This window comes from Vanessa tameamea, chromosome 21 (genome assembly GCF_037043105.1).
Source record: "Vanessa tameamea isolate UH-Manoa-2023 chromosome 21, ilVanTame1 primary haplotype, whole genome shotgun sequence".
Lineage (NCBI taxonomy): Eukaryota > Metazoa > Arthropoda > Insecta > Lepidoptera > Nymphalidae > Vanessa > Vanessa tameamea.
The window spans coordinates 8,976,635-8,990,696 of NC_087329.1; the positions used below are offsets into that span (position 1 = coordinate 8,976,635).

The window sequence follows — 14,062 nt, forward strand, 5'->3', positions numbered from 1 at the left end:
TTAATAGCTATTTTAAATACTTACATAATGTATATGTTTGTCACCGTAATATTGTGATTGCCGTTTGTTTCCAGTGAATCTAGTCAGATTGTTAAAAAAACATTCAATTTACAATAAAACGTATACAATTTTGACAATTTATAATCTTTCTTATTTTTGACGGTATTTTTGTTTTGTCTGTTTGTTCAGGTTATGTTTGTGTAACTGAAATTGGCCTGCGCCGGTCATAATACTTTTTCGTTAACTTCCAATCTACCTACATATATTATAAGCTCACGGCCCTTACAATTATTAGAAAACATGACTTCAAAACTATATACTAATAAAAATATCAAGATTTAAATAAGAAAAAAATATTATGAACAAAAAAATGCCGTGAAATATCTTTAAAATAATAAACATAAAGTTACTGAGAACATCATCATGTATAAAACTTACTATAAACATTTTTTTTTCTGTTGGAAAATTTCTACAGAACGCGGTCTAACCACCATTGAGTATAAAGAACATCAAATTAAATATTATCAATCAACCTTCACTCCAGAACACATTAATACCAAAGGTTCTTGCTTCATCTTTCACAAAGACTTTGGAAAAAATAACCTACACACAATGAAAGATATTTTGATTGCTAATTGAGACGTATTGTTTTGTATCGAAGCGATTTTTCCAAATATAACAAGCTTCCACACCATCTCTAAGATAGATGTCAAAACATCGTACGTTGAATAAAATATAAGGCGAGGCGAGTGCTCAGTTTTCGCGATATAATGCTATTGATAAATTTACCAGCGCGTCTCTCACATGATATTACGGGGAGGAACACCCCGGCCCGATCTATTATTATGCTGGGCAGGTCGCGACGTATGATATGCTAAGGGCTGGCTGTTTTCAATTGTATCCGATCATAAAAAAAGTAACGGTCGATCGTTTAAAACTTTTCTTAATAATTTATTGTGAAATTGATTCCATGAATACATATTTTAATATTGTCATTTTTTTATTTACCTAAATAATCATTCACTTCTTCTATGTACGAAAATAAATTTTGCTTGAGTGACATTAAAAAAATTACCTGTTAAAAATGTAAAACGATGCTACTAAGCTAATTGTAATAATATATACAATAAGGAATAACATAAGCTTAAAATACACTTATTTATAAAGTCATTCTCCAATTATCTACTAACATTTACATTGCATTTGTTGGTAAATAAAGTAAGTAATTTTATAAATATAGTTTTATAAAAATTTAAATGCTAAAATACAATATAATAATTTATAAAATATTTACAAAATTCTCGCAACGTAATTTATGTCAAAAGAAGTGATATTATTAATGAAAATTAATTATAGATATCATTGTTCATGTTTCCGCTTATTTTTTAGTTAATTCAATATCAAAAGCTAAAAAATACTTAAAAAACGTGTAATATTATATATTAAGTAGTATATGCACTAATTACTGTATAAATTAGGTGTTGACTCATATAATTATATCCCGATAAATATAAATTTTCTTATTAACAGCCTTGATAGATTAAAGATAATTGGTTATATTCCCAATTGTTTCTAAGATGTGCTTTTTTTCGTTCTGGCAACCCTCAAGCCGGCAGCCCGCCGGGACGGCACCGATGACTTGTCATTAATAACGACAGCGGAAATGTATCAAAAGGTGACGCGTGTCCCTCCGTCTGTCTCCAGCCTTATTTATGATGCCAACAAACAATATTTATTTCATTTATAGATAGATCTATACAACTGAACATTAGCGGGTATTGTTTTTTGTAATGGAGATTGGATTGATTTTTACCTCCCTCTGTAAAATCTTGAATTATTCCATCTGGGGAATTAAAAATTGAAAATATAAACTGTACTTGCTTGGTGACTTTAATTAGGTGATTGGATATTTTGAATTGGTAACACTATTATAAAACTGTATAATGTCCGATTGTCAAAGCGCAAAACTACTGGACGGATATTGATGGTACTTTTTTGTTTAAAATCTTATGTTTACATATATTATGAATCGATAAGTATTAAAGAATAATTGACGTTGACTAAATCAGTGGAGTAAATATAGCTTGGTAGGTGTAAGGTTGTACAGTTTTAATAAAAAAAAAAAAAGAAATATTTACGTTCAGTTTCTATTACCAATTTACAGTCAATTATACAGCCATTATTAAAATATTCATATTATTCAAAATTAAAATATTATTCAAAAAAACATTTTTCACAAATCAATATATTCTTATAGATCTCGACGGATTATTTTAAGTCAATTCATAGTATAAGTAGTTTATTTATTTTTACACTTCCTACAAATACCACTACGGATTTTTTTATATCACGCAAGATTTACAAACAGGTTTACAACAGGTCATAGTTTTATTTAACTTGATTTATGGAAATAATACTAATTTCTAAAAACATTGAGCATTCCCTATAATTAATTTGTATTTACATTTTAAACACGAACGTATTGTTCGTTTTTAAAATGAAGGAAAAAGTTATGATCTTTTTTATACATGTTATATTTAACCGAAATTCATTAATTTACATAACGGTTACCACGACATACTTATATTTTCATGAAAACATTTCATTTCAAGTCCTGTCTAATATTAATAATTAATATGCATAAGTCTCGTAACATAATAATTAAAACAATGTATCTGACGCATTCATCGGATTTCGGGCTGAACCTTTAAAACAAGGAATTTAAATTATACAAGCGGCGCTCACAAATCTCAGAAAACAAAATTTATTGCTGCCTATATCTTGGTTTATTTATAAGAAAGCAAGCCCGAGAGATGAAATTACGTGATACCATTTGGAATCTGAGTGAAATACGCGAGAGTTTCCACCTATGTAGGTATAATAATTTTATTCGAGCCTACTTACACAATTGCTTGTTGAATATCAGATATAGATGTTGCTCTACGTTAGCGTATTATATTGTTTAGCAATATTATACAGATAAAAAAAATATCATTTCCCTTTTTGTTACAAAAATATATAGAATAAATGCTATATAGATAAAATTCCATTTAACGCATATCTCAGAATTATGACACGCTAATAACGAATATGACATTCAAAATACCCGCAAACCGATGAAGGTGTTGAGGCCGGTGGGGCTATTACGGTTATAGTGTAGCAACTGTTGCTATCAAATATTTGTTGCGGATTGATAAATTTTGCAGTCGATAAAACTTTTATTTGATCTATAAAACATTTTTTTATTTGATTTTATTTGATATCAATTCGGCCCGAGGATACACAACTTCTGCCCCGAGGACTTAACGAACAGAAATTCTGGTGATAAATATTGTAATTTTGAGTTTAAGACCTACTGAGTTTTTAATATGAATATTAAATATCCTGCCTTTTAATATTAGTATATTTATAATTACTCGCATTATGGGAGTGAGGAAATAGAGGGAACACCTGACCTAAGTAAATTTGCATATTTTGAGTGAACAGTAATGTAAGTTTTAAAAATATTTATTGATATTAGTAAAAAATTTTAAAAAATAATCAATTTGCTATTTGCATAGATGTTATATGTATACATTATATACATATAATGAACTCAGTCAAAAACAGCATGTTCGAGTAATTTTAATATTATGTATATTGATTAATGACTCGAACACGCTGTTCATTTCGATAACGAAGAATTTATTTTTTACCAAATTATTTCTAAATTTAAAATAGTTGTATTTAATTTAAAAGCAGTACAATATCATTCCAACACTTAAATGAAACAACTTTTTTTAGTTTAACTTAATAAGTTGCTAAATTGCTGTAACCTTAAAAAGGTCAAACGAAATTTATGTGATCTTTTTTATTTTTATTACGTGACTATAATATCAAATAATTTAATATGGATTTCTTTTTATTTTCTGACGAATTTAATGTCGATATTTTATAATAGATTTCACATCACAGTACAAGAACCATAATCAACTACTGCAAACCGTGCCGTGCCGATGCCGTTATAAATATTTGACAACAAAAAAAAATGAATGGTGGGTAATTATAATTTTACTATAAATTTACAGAACCTATACGAGGAGATAAGAATAAAATTTGTGTACAATTATAATGTATAATGACAAAGTAATGAAATACGACCATTTATTATTTATTTAATAATATTATATTTGGTAAACAATAAATTTATCGTGTAAATAAAATAACAAACAACCATTCATTTATATTACTATTTATTGAAACAATATTTTTGAAATATTTATTATATATTTTTCTAATAATATTTAAATTAAAATATTTTAAAAGTATTGCATTTGTGTAACTCTTGTTGTGAAAACGGAACGCAAATGAGCGCGATTCTACTAAATGCCAAAGTAGTAAATGGCAAACCGGCGGTTAAAAACATCAAAACAAATCGAAATTTTTTGAATTCAAGATGGATTGTCGATTATACGATACGAAATTAGCAAACCATCAAATATTTAAAGACCTTAAAGAAAGTTTGAAAGAAGATAGTGGTGATAAATTGCGTAATTTGTTTGCTCTTAAGGACGATGTTCTGTATGCTTGGAATTCTATAGAAAACTGCCTGTTTTGTATTAATCTGAAACGTCTGGAAGATCACGATGAAGAAATACCATATCAGGTAAAATATAATTATACATAATCAAATTTATGTTCTTTGTTTTGAACTAGTAATATTTGAGGTTATGTTATCGTAACGTTAACTGTCAGGGGCACGTTAAGTGTTAATAACAAATTACTTTATTTATTTAATCATATTTTGAAACAAATTGCAATAAGAAAAATCGAATCTAATGTACGTGACAATATGTGCTCAATGCAAGTAATTAAACCAATTCTGTTAAAAAGTTATCAAGATAACAAATCATGAATTCCAATTGCTTTGTTATAATTTTTTTGTACTGTCTATAATATTGCACTTGAAATCTTTACAAAATAAACTTGTTAAAGCATTGCAAAGGTCACTCTCAGTTCATTCCAATAATATTTAGTAGCTTGGTAAACAAAATATGTATTATGTCAAATTAAAAACTCGATAAACTAAACTGAATAGAATAGAGTGAATCATTTTAACTAAATATTACTCAAAAGCTTTCAAATTTATTTGTATAAGATATTAATAAGTAATTAATTTATGAGTACAACACTGCTCCGAACATTTTGCTTATTAGAAATATTATATTTGAAATATGAACATGATAACTAACTTTAACTATTATTCAATTAAATAAAAAGCAAGATAATACACTTTTTCAGACATTATACTTATAATAATAGACTCAAACTTCTAGTAGGCTCTTCAAACCACTTTTCAAATAGTCATCCTATGGTGATATATTGTGTTAATCTACTGCACATTCAGAATGTAAATGCAGAATATCACTCGACATAAGATTTATGCAAACTTAAAAAGAATTACATTATACAAAAAAATACTATAAATGAATCTAATAATAATAATACCTGGGCTATGTCGTAATGGGTTCCTTTACCACCACATAACACTGACGCATCCTTGGATTGGGTGTCAGTCAGTTAGAATGAGTAACTCTTTTATGGGGCAAGGTATACGCTTCTACAACAGGATCCCAGAAACCGTTCAAAATGCTTCTGTTGCCAAATTTAAAAAAATTGTTAAGGAAAATATGTATGTTATGTTAAAGAACGCTTGTGTGCAAAGATTACTATATAATTAGTGAGTTTATGTTTGATAGCACACCTTGGGAATGAAACGATCGCCTCCTGACTGTTTCTATTCATATACAATTATAATAATTAATTTAACAAAAAAAAAAGACCCGCTGAGTTTCTTTCGCCGGTTCTTCTCAGGTCAGGGTGTTCCTTTTTCCGAACCGGTGGTAGTGTTTAATTTGACCATCAATAAGTAAGTGTAATGCTTCTATTTTGAATAAAGGAATTTTGAGTTTCAGTTTGTCATGTTTAGTACAGATTCACAAACCAGTCTCGGCTCTCAGCTTTTATTAATTAAAATGCTTTGTTTATTAATCCTATTTCTATAACAAACTTTGTCAGTTCTAAATTATCATTTGTCATACTCTATACTATAACATGTTCACCAGGAATTCAATTCATTAACAAATGTAATTTACTTTTAATTGTTTTTTTTCCTTTATTCTATCATCAGTACCTTACGTATACTAAATCTTGTTAGCATGAGCAATCTGAAAATCAACAAATATGAACTCCACAATTTTTTATCATCTACTAAATAGTGTAATAGATACTATGCCTTATTTATATATTTTTTTAACATAAGATTTGAATTTATAACTTGTCAAAGTAAAAATATTGAAGAAGTTTCGTTATAGAAACAAATATCCCGCTCCTGATTCATACCATCAATAAAACAGTGTTATACTCTCAATGTGTAATATCAAGTACAATATTTACTTAATGAGTACTTTATATAATTCAATTGATACCTCTATTTTCACTATTATAAAATAGTCATGTCTTTTTTTATATATTTAACAATTTGTATTTGTAGATCAAAATCTTTCAATTAAATTTTAATATAACTTAATAAGACCTACCTTTTTATGTTAATATAAAGCTATTTATTGGTTAACAAAACTTTATAAGTCTGTTTGTCTTGGGTATTCTTCAAAATGGATAAAAAACAATTAGATTATTGGTGTGAATATACCTTATTATTATATTTTATTAGCTGAACCTCTGGATTTTTAACGAAGTTTATACATCTTTACCTATAGCACACAAACCGTCACCTCCATTTTATCCTCTCGGAAAATCTGATATCCTTGAGACTCAACCTTTCACTACACTAAAATTTCATCTAAATGGATTCAGCAGTTTTAGCATGAAGAAGTTTATAATATTAGTACAGATTTTATTAATATCCATTGAGTCTGTCAAGACTTAAAGTTACTTAAAACTTTATGTACTTATAAGTTCTCAGCTATTTTACTATTGTAGATGGCATTATTTTAATCTGTAGCAATAAATCTGAAGTTGAATATTATTTTATGAATATTGTACTCTCAACATCAAATGATAGCTTTCCATTTATGATATAGCTTCAATTGCTAACATTTATATTACAAGTTTATTATGAGTTTGTATCATTGAACGCACTAATCTCTTATTTTAAAATTATTTTTTGCATACAATATAACTATTTATTGGACAACTATTTATTGTAAAATATATAGAAGAATATGAAAGTATTAAATTTCACGTTATGACCTTTAATAATTGCTCATAAAAATCAACCAATTGAAAAACCTGTGTAAACCAGACATGTATATTTGTTTTATCCAATATTAATGAGAGCGGAACCCACCGCGGAGGGGGGAGGGTAGTTCAAAATATAATGCCTCTAATGTACTGAAATTAAAGTATTCTGTTGTTATTATCATTGAGAAATGTGACTTAGCCATTGGTTAAATTATATATTTTTAAAAAATGTTCTCTTTATATTATTTAAATTTATTTCCAGACGCGCAATGTCCTATTTGGGAATTAATTTACTTAAACTTTTGTTCATTTCAAAGGAAGAAAAACATATTATTGATTTTAATATGGTATTTTCATTTGCTATGATGAATCCAAAGTATAGCCTGGATCCCGTACAGATATCTCATGTTATTCGTTGATTTGAAATGTGTTCTATACATGTCACGGGAGTTTCCTCATGATAAAAATCATGATTCGACCTGCAATTTATACTACGCTAACTCGAATTTTAGAGAAAATCGTTTTTTTTGTGCCAAGTTGCTTAAAATATGTTATTTTGTATGTATTAATGAAATCGTGAAGAATTATACAAAATTAACGAAGTTACAAATTTATAAAAGGCAATTTTTTAAATCAATCGATTTTTATTACGCTAACAATTGTAAGCGGAATGTACGCACACTTTCGAGTTAGCGTAGTATAAATTGTTGGTGTCGGTCATTTGACTCAATCTCAGCTTATTATATATCCTTGCTCCGAGGCGGAAGGCTTCCACTGATCCACTCTGGAAAGATTTTCATCAGTCCTACGCAGATGATCATGTTTTCCTTCGCCAAGCACGAGATGATTTAAAAAAACAAATGTTCTTAACTTGAAAATTTAGTGCTTGCCCGTGCAACACGCAGTCGTGTTCACCAACGGGCCATCTTGATCCAATAGGAAATTTATTCTGACCAATAATATAAACCCAGAAGTACTCTACCCTAATCACGTAATGAAACAAAACAATGAACATGTTACAATGGACATTGGAAAGAGGTCAATTTCTGCGCCCGCCATTAATCTCACTTGGAACGTTACCGCCGAATTAATTACCCTCTGACCATACGATTTAATAGGTTTCCTGAGGGACTCTGAGGTTACCGATTAAATCACTACTTCTCATAGGGCGATTTATAGTGACCAGTACTTGAACCAAGATGTAGAGAATCACTGGAATTACTGCGTAATTCTTGTTAGAGACGAGCACTTTTGTTCCGCTATTTTACTATCGATTTTGAATTTATATTTTAACAAAAACTGACCCAAAACTCGACATTAGTTAAATAAATTTTAAATTTCAAATCATATCGTAGATAGCTAGATTAATCATGAATGAAGATCAAAAATATAAGAGCACCCTTTTTATCATGCATGATATCTTGCGTAGATTTATATTAATATATTAGCAATTAAAAAAATGGCTTTATATTCAATAATCGGCAAAGTTAAAAAGTATATGTATAGTATAACATATAAATTTACTTACTAGTCTATTTCTTAGTCAGGTGATTCCAGACAGATTTATAGCGGCCCAGATGCCCTTCGCCTCGACATAACCTCTCGACCAACCCAATTGTTAATCTCAACTTTAACTTTTCAACGTTTGCCATTACGACAACTGGGTTTTCTTCAATTTCATGTTTAATTGTCAAACTTGTATCTTGTTCCTTGTTACGTATAACAAATTTTGACTAAGTTTTATTTGTTTGATTGTCGGTCTAATATATTTTCGTCAAAATTAGATTTGCGTATTGACTTTAATATCATTGAAATTCAAAAAGTAAAGCAACTATCAACCTTCGAGAAATGATTTAAATAGACGGGCATATATTACAAATTTAATAATTAAACATTTTTTTCAAGCCTTATTTTTAAAAATTGTATTGTTAATCCGGAGGAAGTGATATCAGAAGCACGATTCGTCACTAGTCATATGTAAAAAAGGTTACAGTATAGTTTATCTATTATTTATCTATTTGCATCTCCGCAAAAACAAGATCGACAAATGTTGTGGTTTCAACATAAGGTGACCAAAGTCTACTTCATTACTTTCTACAGAATTGTTACTTACATACTTATGCAAAAATTGCCTATTATTTGTGTGTCACTGAAATAAAAAATACCGTAACTGACGTATAGGCCGGTATTATTTCCGAAACTTTAATTTGAACCTAGTGGTTTGGTAGTACGGTATTTTTTGAAGAAAATTCTTTGCTTATTTTGCTCTTTTTCTTTTTGCACATTCATTTAAAACAGGGAAGGTAACTCAACTCGAGCTGTTTACTCGGCTAAAGATATACGACCATATCTCTAAATAACTCTGTGTCATTTAACCTAAATTGCCTCCATCAGGGAGCCGATTTCTGCTAAAGTTCATGCCTTCATGGCTCCACAATTTACCTTGACTCCTTAAGAGGCCAAACCAAATATTGTCACAATTACGAGATAGCATCAACTTATAAACATGCAGACGAACAGTTCCCTTCAGCGTATATCTTGAGGAGATTTTGGTATAATTTTAAGGGTAATGGCGATTCTCACTAAACAATATAAATACAGAAAATATATCTTATATTATTATTATTTCTTATGTCAAAGGATTCAAAAATGTTATGGGCGTATAAGTGGTTTATATCTCTCATATATATGTATATTTTTTAATATATTACTTTTTACGATATTTTGTTAGAAGTATTTTTAAGATTTTTATTCTTATAACGAATGCAAACTTTATAACATCTTATAAACTTAATAATATTTTCAATACTAAACTTTCAACAATAAAGACTTCTACAAATGTAAAATAACTAACTCAGACTTCATAAGCATGTTTCTATATCCCAAATAATCCGCAAATAATACCAACGTCTAAACTCTTAACGTCATTAAAGCGGAAACGAGTGATCGCCGCCCTCCCTTAACAAAGAGCGCTAAGACGTTTTCCTCCGTTCCTTAAGATCGTTTTATTGCCAGTCCGGATGGACTTCTGGGATAGATGGTGGGGAATGTAAATTTACTGTACGGAACCGGACGCGAGGAGGTGAGCATCGGATTGTTTTGTTTTCGGTCGGGCCGCATTAAGGCGGACCTTTATATACACCGAACTGTAACTTAATACATTTAAATAAATGTGAGAATTATTTTATAAAAATATAGTTGAAATGTAATGAATCTTTAGCACAGTTTTGGCAGTAGCGATATCTATTTTAATTTGATAGCTGGACTTCTGATAGATAAAGGACAAATGAAAAGATTACACAAAATTTAAATGTATAACAATATATATATATTATCCAATTATCTGAACGGTGTTAATTGGGCCACTGTGTCCTGTGTCAAATGTTACAATCAATTCTAAACCTAAAGCTCGAAGTGCGTGAATCCAAATTCGGACATTGAATTTTTTGGTAGGAAGTAAGACGATCGCGTGTTAGCGAACGTTTCGCTAAGGCCTTTGTTCAGACGTGTTAGATCGATGTGCCTGATGTATGAGAATCGAAATGCAGCACCGTGGGGTTTAATTTGCCGGTTGTCCATTTGTTCCGATTGTAGGCTTATTTATTGTGGCGTTGCGAATTGGCGAGTTGGAAGGAGTGAGTTAGTTTTGGTATTTGGGGGATGTAGATAGAGTGCTACAAATCTCTTAAACAGTAATTCAGTCTGGTAAATTACTGAGCAATTATTTTTTGGGGAGAATAGCCTATTCTATTATGAAATTTTATAAATTGTATTAACTTTTTTTAAACATAATATTAATGTAATCATGTTTTTAATTCACATCTTTTTTTTTTTATAATTCATCAAAGCAAAAAAATAGTAACAGTCTCTAAATGTCTCACTGCTGGGTTAATAAGTCCTGTCCTTTTAATTTGATAGCTTATTCCACCACGCTGAAGCAATGCGGGTCCGTGGTTAGACACGGAACAGACTTTCATAGGACACAAGCAAGTTTCCTCATGACATAGTCCTTCATTCAGCATTAAATGAGTTATTAAACACAAATTAGGCACATAAAAATTACATTGGACGCAAAAAGTCACACGTTTTAACCACTATCTTGGTTCACAAAACCACACTGCAATGATTGTATTGCAGGTTATCTATCACTTGTGGTTTTCAAATGACCCTTATCTGATTTGCATCATGTAAACGTTTTTGCACGTGATCTTAATACAAATATATGTATTGTGTATCGATACATGGTCCTTCGTGGCCGGATTAGGGACTACCCTCATAAGGATTTGCTAGCTCGAGGCGAATTGGTCCTTTCTTTGTCTAACCCGATTGCTTCGCCTTGGGACAGGTGCGGGCTTCCTTGAGGATTTTAATTAATAATGTCTCGATAGTATGGTGTGAGGTGTACTTTAGTGATTTAATCAAATACGGTTAATAGTTTCGATGGGTTTTGTAACGTGAATTTTGAATGAATTGAGCCATATTTAACTTGAGTGAGTTTTGGTTTATTTTCCATGTTGTTACTTAAACTAATATATTTTCAATTAATTATAAATTACTTATCTATTCATTTTATAAAAGTGTTAAGAATAATTTAGCTTTTGTTTTAAATTGATGTTTTAGACCTAGTCTTTGATTGGATAGGAAATTTACTACAGTAAAAAGTCCAGCCTATTATAAATATAAACACATTATTTTATAACCATCGTCTTAATAACAATACGCGAAGAGAAACAATTATCTCCAAGACAATATATTATCCCAACTTGTAAGGAACTGCCCGTATTAACTACACATTGCTAACGTCATAAGTTATTAGTAGGTGCCCAGGGTATTCGCCGATAGATGGATAAATTACTTAGCAAGCGTGGATACTTAACAGGTTTCCTTAAAGCCTTGAGTACATGTCCATGGTTCTCCTTGGTCTTAACGGCTAGCGAAGATTACAAGAGATTTTAGTACTTGAAAAGTTTCATCTATGTACATATATATACGTGCCAACGAAAATTGTATTATACTTATTTATTGTATTTATTATGAAATAAAAGAAACGCATACCATACGAAAGATGTCGTATCATGTCATTGCAAATTTGCAAAAAAAATTGAATGAATGCGATAACTAGCAATATGTTGTTGAGAATTACTTGGATTTCGAATTGAATGACGTCATTTTATATATGATTATATTAATGTAACCTTTGATGTTAGTAATCTAGGTAAGTATATAAAGCAGCAAATTTGATTACATATATTCAAATTAACGTCGGCATCAAATTAAAGTATCTTATTAGAAATTCTTTTATCCTGATAATCTTCGTCAACATTTTTCTCAAGCAATTTATTTCGATCCATAAATCTAGACGGCGAGTGTGAACCAGCTTAAAGCTAAGATGGGATGGGTGCCTCCCAACCCCCTTGCTATAGCCCGTACGGCTAGCGAATATGTAAGCCCACGGGTGTTCATTAACTGAGCATGTTAAGCCGATGATCGCAGATAGTGCTAGTAACGTTTTCATGAAACCTGTACTGTTATTGAGAAAGGCGTTTCACAGTCTTAGGATTACACTAAATAGAGATACCTGAATTAGACGCCTGTCTTTCATTGATGTCTGAAAGCTTATATCAAAGACAGTTTTAAACGGGAGAACGAATTCAGCGATCGAAATATATTGAGTTCTAAGTAAACTGACGTCACATAAACAGATATTATAACAAAATTATTTAGTTAAGCTCATTAAGAATTTAGCACTCTAATGTCTGCACTTGTACATACAAAAACAAAATGGCGTCATGTAATACGTACATCGAATACTTGAGACTCGTTCTTTTCCCGCCTCCGAGTGTCGTTGGCGGCATTAAATCTTAATAAAACCCGTCATGCATCACGATGGCGCCCTTTGATTTCTCACTCGGCAAACCGCGTCTCCGCATATCAAAGAAAATCACAACTCTTTTCATTGCGCGCCGATAGAATGTTCACAAAGACCAGCTTAATTGATCCCCCATTCCGCCCACCGCTTTTAAAAATGTAACCGGAGAGGGAACGTGAAGCGATATTACGGAGACCTCGATAGCGTGGACAGTGTACCTTCAATTTACTAATACAAATAAGCGAGACTGGTCCTTCGGGCCCCAAGCTACTGGCGACGCTTTCAAAGAAGGTTCTATTGTATTCAACCCTCAATCACGGTCTCGATTATCGAAAAGAAAACACTCATCTATATTTTAAATAATGATCAGGGCACGGGTCGGGGCGAACAATTGAGAGTGATGAATTGTACGGGATACAGGTTATAAGAGCCGTGTAGTGTTGTCGTAGTTGTCGCCCTTATATTATTTTGATAAGAGGAAAAAATAAAATATATTTTAAAGATATACAATCTCGATCATTCGGGCCTCTTTGGTTTCTTTTTGTTCAAAAAATGTCGTGAATATAACATCACAGGTATTGAATGAAAGTAATTCAAGTCATTAGCGTAAAAAAATCACAGACGCTATTTGCCTGATAAGCAAGAAGGTACAAAATTAGATTTACCTTGAGCAACATGCCCTTTGGGGTGTAGTACTTCGTATACTAATCAACAGCATTCACAGAAAATATATTCCAAGAAAAGAGGCTGAAATTTAAAAAAAGGGCGTCGACAAACAGCATTTAATGAACGCCCCCCCTCCCATACATCATTAACTGGTAGGGGTGTCGCACAAACAATCTCGCTCCAGTTTCGCGAAAGGGACTGGTTGATAGTAGGTAGTAGAGTAGTGGATTCGTTACAGCAAGACCTCGAGTGGTAGCCATTGTGAGTCGAGGACGTCTGCGCTGT

The 14,062-nt window shown here is 31.0% G+C and overlaps 1 protein-coding gene across 1 annotated transcript in view; it reads left to right on the forward strand.

Moving 5' to 3' along the window:
* Positions 1–4,367: 4,367 nt before the first annotated feature.
* Positions 4,368–14,062, forward strand: part of LOC113395557 (nuclear pore complex protein Nup88) — a 99,756-nt gene continuing 90,061 nt past the window's right edge. Inside the window, exon 1 of the mRNA XM_064218367.1 lies at positions 4,368–4,645. Within this exon, the coding sequence (XP_064074437.1) occupies positions 4,436–4,645 (210 nt within the window). The 5' untranslated portion in view covers positions 4,368–4,435. The remainder of the gene's footprint in view (positions 4,646–14,062) is intronic.